Here is a 16254-nt window from a genome sequence, read left to right as displayed (position 1 = left end):
TGGCAGAAATGGGCTTCCATACTTGAGCAGGTTTCATGAATCGCCTAAAGTTGTGATTTTCGAATGAGCGGAATAGAATACACACACTTAACATATGAAATCTTCACTTTCTTAACACTCATCAAAAATCTGTAAACAGTTACTCAGTCAAGACCAGACTCCCGATCGTTCTCGTTTCCGCCGGACGATGGCAGCCACATCTTGTTTGAGTGTGGAGACGCTCTGTTCCAGCTGCTCCGAGAAGTCCCTCAGCAGACGACTCTGCTCATCCACAAACAGTCTGAGCCCCAGCAGGTCAGCGTCCTCCTAGAAACAACAGGAACACTTAACCTCAACAGTCAACTTTACACATGTACTGTATACTCAGGGGCTTAATGCTAGCAACTGACTCTTAATTCCACTTGGTGCTTTTCCAGATATTTAACCAAAAGAAGTACAAAATCAGCAGGTGTCTCGCTGAACCTCAGATTGTAAATTCCATAACTTAAAAATACTTTTCCTGTCTGGTTTATAGATATTTTTTCTACAGTTGGTTTTGCTGTGGTGAAAACCAACTCTGTTTTTCCTTAATCGCTTTGGCTCAATTCTCAAATGAGATTAACATTTTTAAAAACATTACGTTCACATATCTGAACAACTAGTACGTTGTTCACAACAGAGTGGAATTTCTTGTTCATTCAAGCAGTTGACACACATTTCAGCATGTGTTCAAAAGAGTAAGTACATTTACTTATAGCTTGCTGTATTATATTAATCTGCCTTTACCGCTCTATGTGTAACACATTGTTAGAAAAATAAATTTACTGTATACATACACATGTGCATATCCTTTTCCTGTGCACTACAGTACTGTATATTATTGAGCTTTACTGGTATCTGCTGTTGAAATCTGAATCACATGTGCAATACATGACAGCATTCAGCTGGACAAAACTGACATTCTTGCATGTGTAGTAAGTAAGTCAGTGTAGTAAGCAACATCAAATATAAATATAAACATTTTGAAAAGTACAGCTCACACGATAATAGAACATTTTGGTTGCATTGGCCAGTTTCCTGACACAAAAAATATGTTTTGAAACATGAACTGTTTTGGGTGAGTAATTACCTTTAGCAATAAGGTTGTGATTTTCCATGAAACAGTTGTGACAATTGCAATTACAGTTTTGAGAACACTAAGACTGTTTTGAAAAATTAGCCAAAACAATTGAGAAAACTGTAAAACTTAAAAAAAAAAGTTACATGATTATAAATACTAGAATGAGTCTCAGACAATGAAGACATTTCCAGTAAAATGACTATTTGTAAATTTGTCTCTGAAATGTCTAGGTGTTACTGAAATTCTCTGACTCACATTCCAAACATACCAAGCCTGCAGGAAAATCCCAAAGTAGGTAAATTATTCAAATCCTCACTGTAATCTCAATAAAACTTGTGCCAGTTAATTTGTGTGCCTGATTGTGTATTGTTCTCTATAGATCCACTGTTGATTAAATACAATCACAAGGCTTTATCATCGTAATGCTCACTAATGCTGCAGACAGACGAGGATACATACACTGGGCCTGTGTCTGCGTAGCCGCTGCAGTTGACCCCGGACCGAGGTCATGCTGTGGTAGAAAACTTTGAGAGAACGAGCAAACTCTGCATCACAGCTGGGACGCACCGACCGACCGCGCACACTCTCCCCGCCTAACACACACACAGAGGGAAGAAGGTGTGTGTGAGAAAAGACATTTCTCAGTGAGGCTATGAGTTTAGACATGATTTAAAATCCAGATCTGTGCGTGTGTGTGCGTTATGTTTCAGTTACCGTTCTTGGCTGTGTTGAGCTGTTCTCTCAGACTATGGTTTTCTTTTCTCAGTGAAGCATTGACACTCTTCAGTTCTTCCAAGTCCTGTTGAAGAGCTCTCACTGAACAGCTGAGCTCTGCAGAGTCTACAGGCTGCAACATACACATTCATGTAAGCACAGTCATTGATATTTTTGCCATATAAATTGTTAAATGAGAAGTGTTGAGTATTTTCATCAAATTTAAAACCTACCTCCTCAGCCTGGCTTTTGATTAAGAATGGTTTACAGACTAACTTTATTTGACTCACTTATTTTATTGTATATACCGTATGTTATAGAATTTTACTTTTATCAATTTGATTAGTTTTGTCTTTTTAATCTATTTTATAGATAGTTTTATCTAAATCTTATGATTGCTTTTAATCTATTTTATTGTAGCCATTGTCATACTTTTCATTCTTTGTTTTGTCTTTTTACTTTATTTTATCTATTGTTTTTATTCCACTCTTATAGTGTATACTTGTCCTGTCTTATTCTTGGTTTCTCAGTCATCTGTAGCACTTTTAATTTAACTAACCCGTATAAAAGGTGCTTTAAAAATAAAGTTTGATTGATTGATTAGAAACAAAGGACACCATGCTTGTGCACTACAGTTTTCTGTTAAGTAACTGCTGTTAACTCCAAGTATGAAGGCACAAATTACATTTACTGAAGTCTGTCCTATGATTTATGATTTTACAATTCTCTTACAACTTATGTTACAATTAGGTAAATTCACAATATATTAGGGTTACACATGTATCCATAGTTTTGTATCTTTGTTAAAGTTTCATCCAGATTTAGAAACATGTCCAAGTAAGATCATTCCTGATGCAGGAATACAGACTCAACATTAAAACTCACTGCAGTGTCTGTTGGTCCTGCCTCCTCAATGATGAAGACTCCCTCTGTAGTCATCATCAGTCCCTCCAGAGACGATGTCAGGTCAGTACAACCCTCTGAAACAGAAAACCAACACTTATCAGCAGTTTTAATGATATCTTTGTCTGCTGTGCATTTAAAGTAATGACTAGATCATAGCAACAACATGAAATGTGTCTAACGAGGGTGCAAGCTGAACATCAGTGTCAAAGATGGAATTACAACTTAATTTTACTCCTTTTCAACTCATCTCCACAAGTCTGTTGGACACATTGAGGCACAGTAATATCTGATTACTTTCATTTTGGGCTGCTGCTGTGATATAAAACTTTCATAAATAACATCCAAAATTAGGGATGCACAATACTGGATTTTTGCCAATATACAAATACTTTCCAGCTCATTTTGGCTTTTTTTTCCATCTAATTGCAAACATCAAGTTTCTTCTGTATTGAAATTAACATATTATTACACCAGGCATAAAATACAGAATTGTTAATTTTTCAAATGATCAGCTCATCATCAAGCCTCTGCAGAAGCCTGACAATAACCTGATCATTTGAATCAGGTGTGTTGGAGCAGGGAAACATCTAAAACATGCAGGACAGCGGTCCCTGAGGACCAGGGTTGGGGAACACTGGTGTAGACTCTCTTTTTAAAAAGTAATTTCAAAATGTAAATGAGGTCAGGGCATGAAGGCAATCATCTATTACAAATAGGCATAAGTGTCAGTGCAGAAATCTAAAAATTGAACCGAATTCCTTAAAATCAAAAGCCACGTCACATTGGGAATCTGGAGAATCATGACACCCCTATTGGCTTCCAATAGCAATGATGTTGCAATATTAGCCGGCCGCTCTATCAAAAATATATTAACTTTATTTTGCTTTGTTTGTTTTATGTCAAAAATGCAGTGAATGATAAAGAGAATCTTGCCTATCATCCATCCATTTCCTCTTCCTCACCTTGAAGGCCCCAGAGCTCCAGCACTACAGCGCTGCTCTGCAGGTAGTCGAGCAGACGTTGGGATGTGCTGAGGGAGGCAAAGTGAACTCTGTGATCCAACAGAGGGTTGACGTTGTGCCACACAGCTGGAGTGTAGAGAGGCTGACTACAGTCAAACAACCTGAAACTGACAGAGTGGAGGAAGATGACGTGAGAACAAAGGAAAACAAAGTACAATATCTAACTTCTGGCTGCTTAAATCCAGAGAACAGTATTGTTCCCCGTCTATCATGACACTTCACTCTCAGTCTTTCCATGCACAAATATTACAGTTACAAGTGTCTCCTGTTTCATTTTAACACTATCTACATCAGAATCATGTCACATTTAAGTCTTTGCTTTGAAACAAAAATCAAAGGTATATTAGCCACAATGTAACCACAAACTTAAAGCTACAACAAGGAGTTTTTAACTGGTAATGAAACAGCCTCAGTATATTACTGATGCCTCTATATGACCTACACAAGTTAACAGGACCATCCACGAAAAGATTGGCTATTTCTATAGTTATTCTTAATGCCTGCCACCAGGTTGGAGTCTCCTTGAAATCAGATGAAATTAATATTTACATTTTCCCTGAAAAAGTTACAGTGACTCGTACATTAGCCAGTTAAAAGGAAGTAGAAGATTTAGATTCCTAGAGTTCCTTGTATTACCTTTAAATGATGTCTTGTCTCCAATAAATATTAAATTAATAATAAGTAATTGTTCTGCTGTACCCCATCTTGCTATCATTTTGTAGGACTTCTCTGTATCACCCCCATTATTTTAGACTCTTAAGTGTCCTCCCTCCCCGTACATCTCACCCAATTTGAACCCCTCTATTGCGAGCTTCTCTGATCCAGCGGAGGCCACAACACTGTTCCAGGATCAGCTGGAAGTCCAGTCGTCGACCCAGTAACTCAGACGGGTCGATCAGAATGTCATCCTCACCCAGAGGGCTGGAAGGTGAGAAGGATTATTTATCAATAAAGCCACATGTGTCTGTCTGTCTGTGTCTATCTATCTCTGTGTGTGTGTGTGTGTGTGTGTGTGTGTGTGTGTCATACAGTCCTGTGGAGGTGCAGGGGACCAGCTGTGCTTGCACAATGGCCTCCTCTGTGCCCTCTGACCCCAGCACCTGCATACAGAGATTATCTGTCTGAACACATCACTTACAGCACCACCTGATGGGACATCTGTGTGTGTGTATTCAGTACATGTGTGTGTGTGTGTGTGTGTGTGTACCTCAAGCTGCTCCTCCAGAGGGATGCGAAAGGCCAAAGACTGAAGCCAGAGGTGAGCAGTGCCCAGGAGCAGAGGCTCCACAGGATCCCAGAACGGGTCTTTGTCTCTGGGTAATGCTCCTGTAGACAGACCCTCTCCTCTCTGACAGCCAGGACCAAAGAAGAAATATGAATATATACCGATGCAGTCATTTTTGTTGCTATATTATACAATTAATACAATTATTTAATACAATATTCATACAAATCCCTAATTTTTGGACCTTATAGTGGTAGTGAATCTCTCAGCCTGTGGAAGGCAGATACATGTTTAGCAGCCAGAACAGCTGTTTTCTCTTCAACTGTCAGTTTCTCTCCTGGGGTTAACATTTGGAGGTTTGGTACCTTTTCATCCATCTCTCTGTAGTGGAAATCTCTTAGTGAAGAGAACTTCTCACCACAGAGGAGGAGGGGTATCTTTGTTTTTAATCTGCCCTGTTGAGCACCACATTGATACTCCTCTCTGGGAAGTTTGTTTATGTAGATACTGAGCTGTATTTGTTCAATATTGATCTGTTTTCTGACTCTAACAGAGAGGAAATATTCAGCCAACGTATATTTTCTGTTAAGAGTTAGGTTAACAATGTAGTATACTTTGTGTTTGTTTCATTACTCCAGTGTTCCAAATACAGATTATTTGATTTGTTCATTTTTTTATGCTCCTGTGTTTTTTTTAAAATCATGTTTTATTGTTGATTCCATCAGGCTGCAATCCCTCCCATGTGGAAAATTATTTCAACATAAAACCACTGGGAGATAACCCTTTAAGTCCCCTTTCTCGGCATTTCAAGAAAGACAATCAAAAAATAAATATATAATACACATCTGCAAATCTCATAGATGACTATTTGGAAAATGCTTTTTCTTTTCCAGTTTTATAAAAGTTTTGCTGACATTTTCTGAAATACTGAAGTTTGTTACACTTCCTGATTGTATACAACATAAAATTTCATATAATTTCTGTTGATTATCTTTTACAAAATGTTTAAAAGTATAAGCATAAGTAGTTTCGTATATGTATAAGTTGTTTATTTTACCTTGTGAAGGGCTCATTGTATGGGTGAAATATGATCTAAAAAAAACAATGCAAGTCCACTTCAGAAAAATCCAAGGCACACTGTAAGGTTTCTGCAAAATTAAAATACATTTATCTTACGTTCCAAAACGTATTAAAATGACCAACTTGTTGCAACCAACACAGGTCTTCATCAGAGTCATTGTCTGCAGAGACTCACACACCTGTGCTGTGTTATACTAATGAGTTGAGTGGGAGGATACTTCCCTGTCAATGTGCAAAACTATTGGCCAAATACAAGTAAGTGATATATAATTTAAAAAAAACAGGAAGTAGGAGGAGGGAAGAAAAGAGGAGGGGAGGGGGTGGAAGGAAGTGAAGGAGAGAGAAGATGTGAGCATGGATGTAAATCAAATCATTAAAAAGAAGATATATTTTAGACCTTTTTTTTGTTATATGGTGGCAACACAGTGATCATTCTCAATACATTTTGTAAAATAAAGGTATTTTAATTTTGAACAAACCTTACAATGTGACTGGGATTGTTTGTGAAGGAGACGTGTATTTTAGATTTGACTATATTTCACTCATGCAATGAGCCCTTAACAAGATGATAACATCTTCATGTTCTCTTACACTGTCTCTGCTCTTTTCAACCAGATGCTGCTGGTAGACCTCTTCCATCAGGAATTTACGGTTCACAAACTTGACCTTGGACCATATCCACACCTGGGGAGGGAGTTTAGACAAAGAAACAAAAACTCAAGACCTGATGTGAAAGCTAAATAGAAATCATAAAAAAAAAAAAAAAAAAAAAAAGAAGCTTATCTGCATGAAAGACGGAAAGATAGAAAGACCAACCTGTTTTCTTCCTATAGCTGTGACTCTGACAACAATCTCCTTCTTCAGATCGTGGCCTTTTGAATCTGACAGCGCCAGATTCTTGATCTCCAATCTAAACTCCACCCCCTACAAACATGGCAGGTGATAAGAGGAGGTACTTATTAATTATTAATACATAACCATAACACATTAACCAGGACGAGTTTCAGTTTCAGAGAAATTAGTGTCACCTTGTTCAGTTCCTGGCTCATCTGGTTGGCCTCAGCCATCATGGGCATCAGTTTGATGTAGTCGTAGAAGACAGCCAGCAGACTGGGGTCTGTCTGACTGGACTCAGCACTGGACTCACCTAAACACAGACACATACAGAAATACTTTGCTTCCAAAAATAAACCTGTATTTAATTGTTCCTCCCCCACTCACCCAGGTGGATGCCCTCTGCAGCCGCCAGTTCAGACTGGAAGTAGTCATAGTCGTAGCGGCTCCAGTCGTCCCCGCCCCTCTCAGAGGGATATCCAATGAACAGATAGGTGCAATTTGAACCGAGAATAAGACGATCCTAGAGGAAGACAAAAACAGATGAAATACTTTCTGTGTGTCTGTCCACACATGTCACACAATTGTATCATTAAGTTTGTGTGTGTTGTTGACACCCACCAGGTGTTGCAGCTCAGTTGTCTCTGAGACAGTGTTGCCATTGACAATGACCTTTGACTCTGCCAGTGGGGTCAGTGTTACCCGGCGCTGTTCGTTCCTGAACACAGCGTGACGCTCCTGGATCCTGACAAACAACATGCACAGATATGTGCAAACATGAATGTAATGAATGAACTCAAATGTACAGAAAATGACAAATCATCAAACATGGACCGTCTAGTGCACATGTCATACTCGAGGCCAGTGGCCCAAGTTCAGCCCAGCACCTTATTTTATGTGGTTCACGAGTGCTTGCAAGGAATATAATTTGTGCAATTAAATTCTGTGCCGCATTATGGAAGTATGGTGTCCCTTAATTACATGCATGTACATTTCAATATCCATGAACTGAAGGCATCTCTCAATATCATTTAGCCACTTCCAACACTGACACTCTAACCAGGTGGTTGTGGCTCGTAGCAATAATGGTAACAGCTTGACAAAATGCTGATATTTCACTTTTAAGCAAACTTTGAATATAAAACCTTGCTTGTAGGCTACTACTGCTGGCTTTATTACTTTTCATAATAGTTGTACACTTGAATGTCTGCCATTATTTTTCCTGCACTTCTGTTTTTGGAAATTGTTATTAAACATTAAATGAATACTAAAACCAATAATCAAACATATAGATACAGGTAGATACATTTATACATTTATTTAGTCTTACATTTACAACTAGCCCTTTGAAGGCAACCAGAACACTGATGTGGCCCAGGAGTCTGACACCCCTGTTCTGGTGTCTCTAATCTCACTTTACTCGTGCTGGGTTTGTGATGTTCTGTCGTTCCCTGATGTGATCCTAACTGTGACGAAAACGCACCCTAAGCCCTTGATAGAGATGGATCTTGGGGAAGAGTCACACAGGCCGATGTCCCACTCACCTGCAACACACAGCAGTGTTACTGAGAGGTAATGAACATGCTAAAAACTGTAGTGACAGGTCTGTCAGACTATTAGAATATTATAAGTCACATTCACATCAAACTTAGCCTACGTATCCAGCACTGGACTGAGCTAAAGAGTGAGATACTCATCTCATTATAAAGACAGAGACACAGACAGACGAACCCTCCTGAATGAAAAGCTTGACCACCCCCGACAGCTGAGCGTCCTCATTGATGTTCAGGATGTAGGGATGCATCTGCATCATCCTCCTCTCCTGACAGTGACAGAGAGGGACACAGAAATATTACCAAGATGCATCACCAAATGCATTTACATACTGTGTCCACATGTTTTCTGAAGCGGAAACTACCAAAACTCCTGAGCCTGTGCCTCTCTGATTGTGTGTGTGATGTATGTGTATGTATTTTCGGAGACACAATTCAGACTCAAGACCAGTTAACTGGGAATAGCTGGTGCAGTTGGGGACAAAAGATGTATACCCTGTTGTTAAGGGTTATAAATTAAATTCTGGTGCCACGAAAAATTTAATGCAGACAGACTGCCATCCCAATTCAAGGTTAGGCAAGTAACAGTCATGTGTAGGGTGAAGATATGTCTGTAGGAGATGAATGTAAATCTATTTAATGTTCCCAAAAATTACAATTAACGTGTGTGTGTGTGTGTGTGTGTGTGTGTGTACCTGTGTGATGTTAGCATACTGTTGCTCCCAGTCCTTCAGCGCCTCCTGCAGGTGTTGTTCCCACAGAGTCTGAATGGCTCTGATCTGGAGCTCATTGTGGGTCAGCAGCTGACGGAGCTCCTCTGAAAACAGACACATACATACTATTGACCCCTCTTACCCTCGCCTGCTGTATTCTCTTCTAAAAGTGAGTCTTACTGGTCTCGTCGTTGGCTCTGCGTCCCTCCTGGCCCAGCCGGCTCAGTCGTTGCAGCAGTCTGGCGTTCTCGGCCTTCAGCTCTTTGACCAGACGCTCAGTAGGACTCTCGTTCACCACTGCTCGGTTCTGGATACGTTTTGCCCTTAAGGGGTGTACGGGCAAAAAGGAGCAAGGGGTGTGGAAGGGATACAGCTGAAGCAGAGGAGTGTTTATGTGTGTGTTTATTATAGTGGCAACCCCCTAAAGTAAGTCTTTGTAATGTCAAACCCAGAGTGATGTGTTCAGATTGCTTCTTTTGTCCAAACAAGTCCAAAACCCAAAGACTCTGCATTTACTATCAGTAATGACAAAGAAAAGCAGCAAATCCTTAATCATTGCAGTTCTACTGTAAATAAATGGTTTGTTGTACCTCTCAGCATAGCGCAGGGTTGACAAAGACTCCTCATAGCAGATATCAGCAGGACTCAGTGTGGCAATCTTGAAAATATCCCAAATTAGATATAACTTCATTATGTGTATTTACACTGTGTGAGCATGATATAACTAAAGTGCCTATTAGCATTACTTTCTGTTACCATAACAGTGCGACTGTTGCCTCCCAGTGCAGACTGCAGCAGCTTGGTGAGAACTGAGTCTCTGTAGGGTATATGAAGAACCTTCTTTCCCACCGCAGCATCAGCGAGGGAACTAGAGAACAAAAAGGAGTGATGTGACAAATACTGATCCCCCCAAACTGAATGGAAACAAAATTAAACTAAATGCCAGGCGCCAACCTGATAACATTGCCCAGAGTGGTGAGGCTCAGGTTGATGGCTGTGCCCTCTTTGAGTCTGTCAGCCTCCGACCCCGACAACCGCTGACGCTCACTGCCGGCCAAGTCCACCAAGTTAATGTTGGACTGCTTTGTGATGCTCTCTTTAGAAAAGATCTGACAGGAAGTCACAGTCATGTCAAAAGAGACAGTATTCTGATACAGATATCAGCGCAACAGACCTTTCACCCATATTGATATGAAGTAGCAGGGTAAACACAGGTGTTACCATTATATTGAAAAAAGTCTTGTTCCATTTAGTGTAGTAGAGCCTTTCCAGTGAGTCAAGTGAGTCATGCACATCTAACCTGAATGGAATGGAACCTTAATTAGTATCACTGTCAACACGTGTGTTTACCCCACTATTCCATGTCAAAACAGCTGCTATGAAAAAGATCTACAGCTACTGAAGTGGAGCCACGTACCTGTTTGAGCTGGAGGATAATGAGCATGTGCGAGCGACTGCTATTGGCGTTCATGTGAGTGGCAGCGGTGGTTCGGGTCCTGGTCCCCTGTTCCATCAACTGCTCCACCTACATTTTAGATCCACAAAATCCACTCACATCTTCCAGAAAATTTCTGTCTGGACCACAAAGAGCTGAAGTTTTAAAATTTATTCTGAGATGTTAAGTTGAACTTAGATAAACTTGCATGGTTAAAACATCTGGGTGCACATTGTTCAAATGTGTGATGGATAATGATGTGTGGGATGAAATTCTGCAGTTGCCTTCCAGACATTCAATATGCAATACATATATATTTATGTATGCTTGGATATGTGTCTGAGTGAAGTGGTTCAGCTGCTTTTAATGCTGGCAAGGAAAGTCATGATGGTGAAGTCAGGGCTGAAATCTTTCTGCTTTCATTTTGAGATCTCAGTTGGATCCATGTATACAGTATTTATCATTTAAGTTCAACATATGCTGTCTCTTACTGTGTCCTGTTAGTGCTGTGGCTCTTTTTTTAGTTTATGGACCAGTCCTGTACCATATATATAGATATATTTTGTTTTCTATGTATGCTTTTGGAGAAAACCTTCTGTTTTTTGTTTACTTTTTATTTATTTACATCATTATCATTATTATCATTATCATCATTAGTAGTAGTAGTAGTAGTAGTAACATTATTATTATTTATTATTTCTTTTGTATTATGTTTTATTCAGTAATCACTGTATTTGGAGTATGGGTGAAAAATAACATATTGAAATGGCATCATAATATGCAGTGGTGGACAGTAATGAAGGACATTTACTTGAACTGTACTTACTGTACTTAAGTACAGTGGTGGACAGTAACGAAGTACATTTACTTGAGTACTGTACTTAAGTACATTGTTTGAGTATCTGTACTTTACTTGAGTATTTGTTTTTTGGAAACTTTTGACTTTCACTCCACTACATTTCAAAGACAAATATTGTACTTTTGACTCCACTACATTTGTAGGAAGGTTGTTGTTACTTTTTGACTGAGCACATCGTTGAAGTCAGCTGTTGCTGTTTTTTCTTTTCTAAAATGCAATTGGTCACATGTTGTGTTCCTCACAGAAAGAAACCAATCACAGTAGCTCCTCTCAAATGGGACTGATGTAAAAGCAGAAATACGTCATCTAGGTGCACACTGTAATATTTGACCAGGAGTATCTATACTTTCAAGTACTGGGATTGAGTACTTTGTCCACCACTGATAATATGTACTAACACAATAAAAAATATTTTAAAAAAACCTGCAAATTTCCTACAATTAATTGATTGTTTTTTGTGACTTTGGTATCTTAAATTAAGCTTATTCCAACAGAGACTCTGGAGAATCAGATTGTATGATTCTTTCACTGTCTGACATGTTACACTGTGTAGAGGGGTTTCTCTCTGTACACACTCTCCCTCCATCTCTGTACCTGTGGTGCGCTCTCACATGGGACTGTTCGAAGACCCTCCACATAAAAGCCTCTTTGCTGCTCCTCTCTAACTCTCAGTCCCCCGGGGATACGAGACCCCCGAGAGAGCAGGTCAACCACCTGGACAGAGAGGAGAGAAAAGATGATACACAAAAAAACACAAAAAATGAAAAAAGACAACAAGAAAATGATAATAGCTGCTTTCCCCCTCTATTACCTGCTCATTATAGATTTCCAACATACTGAAAAAGACCTGTGTAGACATCAAGAACAAAAGTATTAAGATACTGCACAATTGTACATGAAAAAAAAGATGACAAGAAAACCTTTATTTATATAGCACCTTTAAAAAGCAGAGTTTATAAAGTGCTTTGACAGCCATAGCAAAAGAGCAGGATACCCAGGATGCAATGTGACAACAGGCCAAAGAGAAACAAGACAAAATCTAAAACTGAAGCAAAACTAAGACACAGGCTAAAGACACTAAAACATAGTAAAAATAAGAGTGGGAAGAACAGGAAAACAAGAAAAACAAATCAATAAGAATAAATAAAGGGAAAAGAATGCAGAGACAACATCACATAATGTAGTTCAGTCAATATAAATAAATAAAAAAATGGAATGGATAACATCGTCAACATCAATAACATGGACGACATCTCGTACTGTCAATATAAATAAACACATCAAAGAAATAAAATGATAAAAAGATTAAAATGGTTTAAAAGATGATGATAATAACAGACACAGGCACACATCACCTGACATTGTCTGGTCTCCTGGTTTTCTCTTATGGCCTGAAACAGCCGCTCACAGAGTTTAGGAACGAGGCCTTTGTTAGGCCCATAGCCCACCATCGAGTAACTCTTCCCTGAACCCGTCTGCCCATAGGCCAACAGTGTGGCATTGTAACCCTGCAGAAATGAGATCAAGACATTCACTATTAGAACAGATGTATAACCTCAAAACTGTTTTAAACCCCACAGTTAAATATGTGCTGCTGGCTACCTGCAGTGCATTCTCCAGTATGCCCTCTCCCAGGTCCTGGAACACACTGTCCTGAGGACAGATGATAAGTTGTGAGCTCTGTGATATAGTATTGTCTTCATCAAACTCTCATTCTAGGTCTGTTCCGCTTGGACAGTCCACATTTATACTGTTTTAATTTAGATTTAGATAGCGCATTATGTTCTGTTGGTTCTAATGAATTCTTTGCTTGTTCTACCAGGATGCCTTTCAGCTGACCTGGTCAGCATATCGTCCCCCAGGCTCTTCAGGCACGTAGAGTCCACAGCGGTCTCGTGTGAAGCCGCTGTGGGACCAGTAAGCATAGTCGAAACAAAACGAGCGATGGTTCTGGGAGTCACGTGGGTCCTGGATGGTGATAGAGCTCGACACCATGGAGACAATACAGCGGCTGCCTGCATCCCTCTCTCTCTGAACGGAGGAAGGAGATGATGAAGGAGGAGGAGAGAGAAGAGGTTGTGAGATGATTCATTTATTCCTCAAGGATCTATCTATAAAGGATGTTGCTAGAGGATTATTGCCAGCAAACTTTGATGCAGATGATACCATTGTTGATACTCTGGCACCATCATCAAAATTGCCAATGGGCTCTACAGACTGCTTTTAACTTGTTGCAGAGGTCACATGTTGAATTAAAATGAGTTTTTAACTCTAAAAAAGTCTTACTATGACTTGCTCGTTCCTGATCCACTAATCCACTAATTATACAGTCTTTTTTTTAAATTAACATCGAGAGTTACAGTTAGTCACAGATTTGACAGATGAGTAAACCAATGACAAATGACACAAAAAAAATGTACAGAAGACAGCGAGGACCCAGTGCATTTAATAATAACAATAGTAATGTATGTACAGTACCCCCAAAAGACCACAGAGCCCTGCAGTTATGATTTCTAAACTATCAGGCCCCAAGCAAGTTATGAAAGGACTCCAAACTTTATAAAAATGGAAAGGTCCCTCTCTTAAAAAAAAGGTCAAGTGCATCAAGAGGCATGAACACTAACACACACTGTGTGATGTTAGGGGGTTTCTCTGACACCCACTTTAATAAAATGTATCTTCTAGGGCAGAAAAGGAGGATTTTTAGGAGTTTGAATGAATTTGGAGAAATATTTGGACGCTTTCTGGCATAACTATTAAAATCACTGCACATAATTAGACTGAAGCCAAATGTAAGGAGTTCTCCAAGTCTGTTAAATAACTGATATTTTTTTCTGGCTTCAGAGGCAGTATATATATTAATTATGTGGTATTTTTCACCCCAATAAAAACAATCCGACTTTAAAAGTCCAGCTGGAATTATTTCTCTTTTTGTAATTATAATAACATCTGGAGTTTAATTTTGTCTTTCTCCTGCTGCTTTTACTGACTTGTTTGAATGAAAGAGGGAGAGCTTGCTTGCTCTTGTTACAGTGTTCACCTAGATGACATATTTCTGCTTTTACATCAGTCCCAGTTGAGAGCGGGTACTATGATTGGTTTCCTTCTGTGAGGAACACAGCATGTGACCAATTACATTTTAGAAAAGAAAAAACAGCAACAGCTGACTTCAACGATGTGCTCAGTCAAAAAGTAACAACAACCTTCCTAGAAATGTAGTGGAGTCAAAAGTACAATATTTGTCTTTGAAATGTAGTGGAGTGAAAGTCAAAAGTTTCCAAAAAACAAATACTCAAGCAAAGTACAAATACTCAAACAATGTACTTAAGTACAGTACTCAAGTAAATAAAGATATATATATATATATTAAGCGTTTGTTGTTTCTCATTTCAGCTTCAGGAGGCTGAACTGCACCATCCCAGCTTCTAAATATGACTAAAATCATTCATGTTTTCTTAGAAGTGAGTTTTAATTTCTCCATGCACTCTGAACACAAGGTACATATATTGTGTGTTAGCAAGTTATTTAACGTTACGGTCATGTCTTTCTTTTGGCTAGGAATATATTTTAACACTAATGGCTAGCATTGATTACAATACATTTGCAACTTAGAAAAAAAAAAAAAAATCACCTGCCATCAGACTTAAAAAATGGATCACCTGATTTTTTTTTCTCACTTGCCTCTCAGGACTTTCTTACATTAATATGTACACCACTATAATGTTGTAGCTGTTAAAGATCAATCATTTTATATACAGTTTTGCAGCTTAATTTAAAATATTACATCATATTTTATGAGTGAGAACTTGAATCTGTAAAGTAACTAGGATTATCAAATAAATATGGTCGAGTAAAACATCCAAACATGCTATTTTTTCTTTTGAGCAGGTAGGGTCCATCAGTGTACATGTAATATACAGCAGTGTATAGTAACATTACAGAAAATGTGATATCACAACAGTACTGTGCATTATAGTACAGAAACATTTGAAAAACATCAGGAAAAGATGTAACAGACATTTTGTAATGTGAAATTGAATACTGACCTTGTTGAACGGTCGGACTCTGACAGCCACTTTGACACAGTCCTTGCTGTGCATGTCTGAGGCTTTGGCCCTCATGGTGCAGCAGGCAGGTATCAGCACGGTCAGACCTGCAGACTGAGTGATCGGCTCCCTCACAGAGAACACAGGACTGTCTCGTGTTACACGCCGACATGGACACAATCAGGTCAGTATGACAGAGACTAAAGAGCCTGTTAGTAAAGGCCTCATGAAGTTTAAAACATGACGGGAAAAGAACATTTAGTTTACTTGCTGAAATTACATATGAACAGTGGCACGATACTGATTAGTTATTGAATAAAAAGTCACAATCAAAAACATTTAATATGGAAAGAAATGTTTTTAATGTGCATCTCCCCACCCTGGGGTTTTGTTGATGTGGAGCAGTGGAGATAAGGCGGTATCACTTTCACCTGGTCTACCACCATAAATTATACAGGAGACGCAGAGCCCTGGGAAATAGGAGAGTCTAATTTAAAAAGGGTGGTTATATGTGTTTACAGCTACATTTATGTCAAACTTTTCAGTCACTTTCTCTGAAATAAGCCCAACGGCTAAATGCCTGTTATTAACCATAACCTGACTGGACATATAAAAGATTCCTTTTCAAACTGGACCTTGATGAAGTTTGATATTGTCTGACACGCCAACAGGATGCGGTTGGAGCTATTTGTGAAGGATAATTAAAGGCTTGTGGCTCCTTTCAATGGTTCAGTGCACAAGTCACACAGACGTTGTGGTCCAGTCACT

The 16254-nt window shown here is 39.1% G+C and overlaps 1 protein-coding gene across 1 annotated transcript; it reads right to left on the bottom strand.

Annotated features, from left to right (window-relative positions):
- Positions 1-16192, bottom strand: kif28 (kinesin family member 28). Its single transcript, XM_084719230.1, has 27 exons — positions 15487-16192; positions 13280-13471; positions 13043-13093; positions 12796-12948; positions 12252-12287; positions 12035-12154; positions 10564-10671; positions 10101-10255; positions 9903-10014; positions 9737-9804; positions 9327-9469; positions 9129-9250; positions 8612-8702; positions 8364-8424; positions 7502-7625; positions 7268-7403; positions 7075-7193; positions 6863-6970; positions 6638-6730; positions 4949-5089; positions 4771-4841; positions 4528-4662; positions 3682-3848; positions 2699-2793; positions 1814-1946; positions 1559-1692; positions 1-306 (listed from the first exon to the last, which is right to left on the bottom strand). Exons 1-27 carry the CDS (start codon positions 15559-15561, stop codon positions 148-150), a joined length of 3102 nt encoding a protein of 1033 aa, XP_084575356.1. The 5' UTR covers positions 15562-16192; the 3' UTR covers positions 1-147.
- Positions 16193-16254: the final 62 nt, after the last annotated feature.

This window comes from Lutjanus erythropterus, chromosome 1 (assembly GCF_056507025.1).
Source record: "Lutjanus erythropterus isolate fLutEry1 chromosome 1, fLutEry1.hap2, whole genome shotgun sequence".
Lineage (NCBI taxonomy): Eukaryota > Metazoa > Chordata > Actinopteri > Lutjaniformes > Lutjanidae > Lutjanus > Lutjanus erythropterus.
Note: the sequence above shows the minus strand (reverse complement) of the source record. Positions and strands in the feature narration are given on the sequence as shown.

Bases quoted from the DNA above. Each gene is read 5' to 3' on its own strand.
- kif28 (XM_084719230.1), bottom strand. From the start codon at position 15,561: ATGAGGGCCAAAGCCTCAGACATGCACAGCAAGGACTGTGTCAAAGTG. The intron at 7,626-8,363 runs GTGCGTTTTCGT...GTTGTTTGTCAG, and splicing joins ATCTCTATCAAGGGCTTAGG to GATCCAGGAGCGTCACGCTG. The intron at 307-1,558 runs GTATGTATCCTC...TGTTGTTTCTAG, and splicing joins TACGCAGACACAGGCCCAGT to GAGGACGCTGACCTGCTGGG.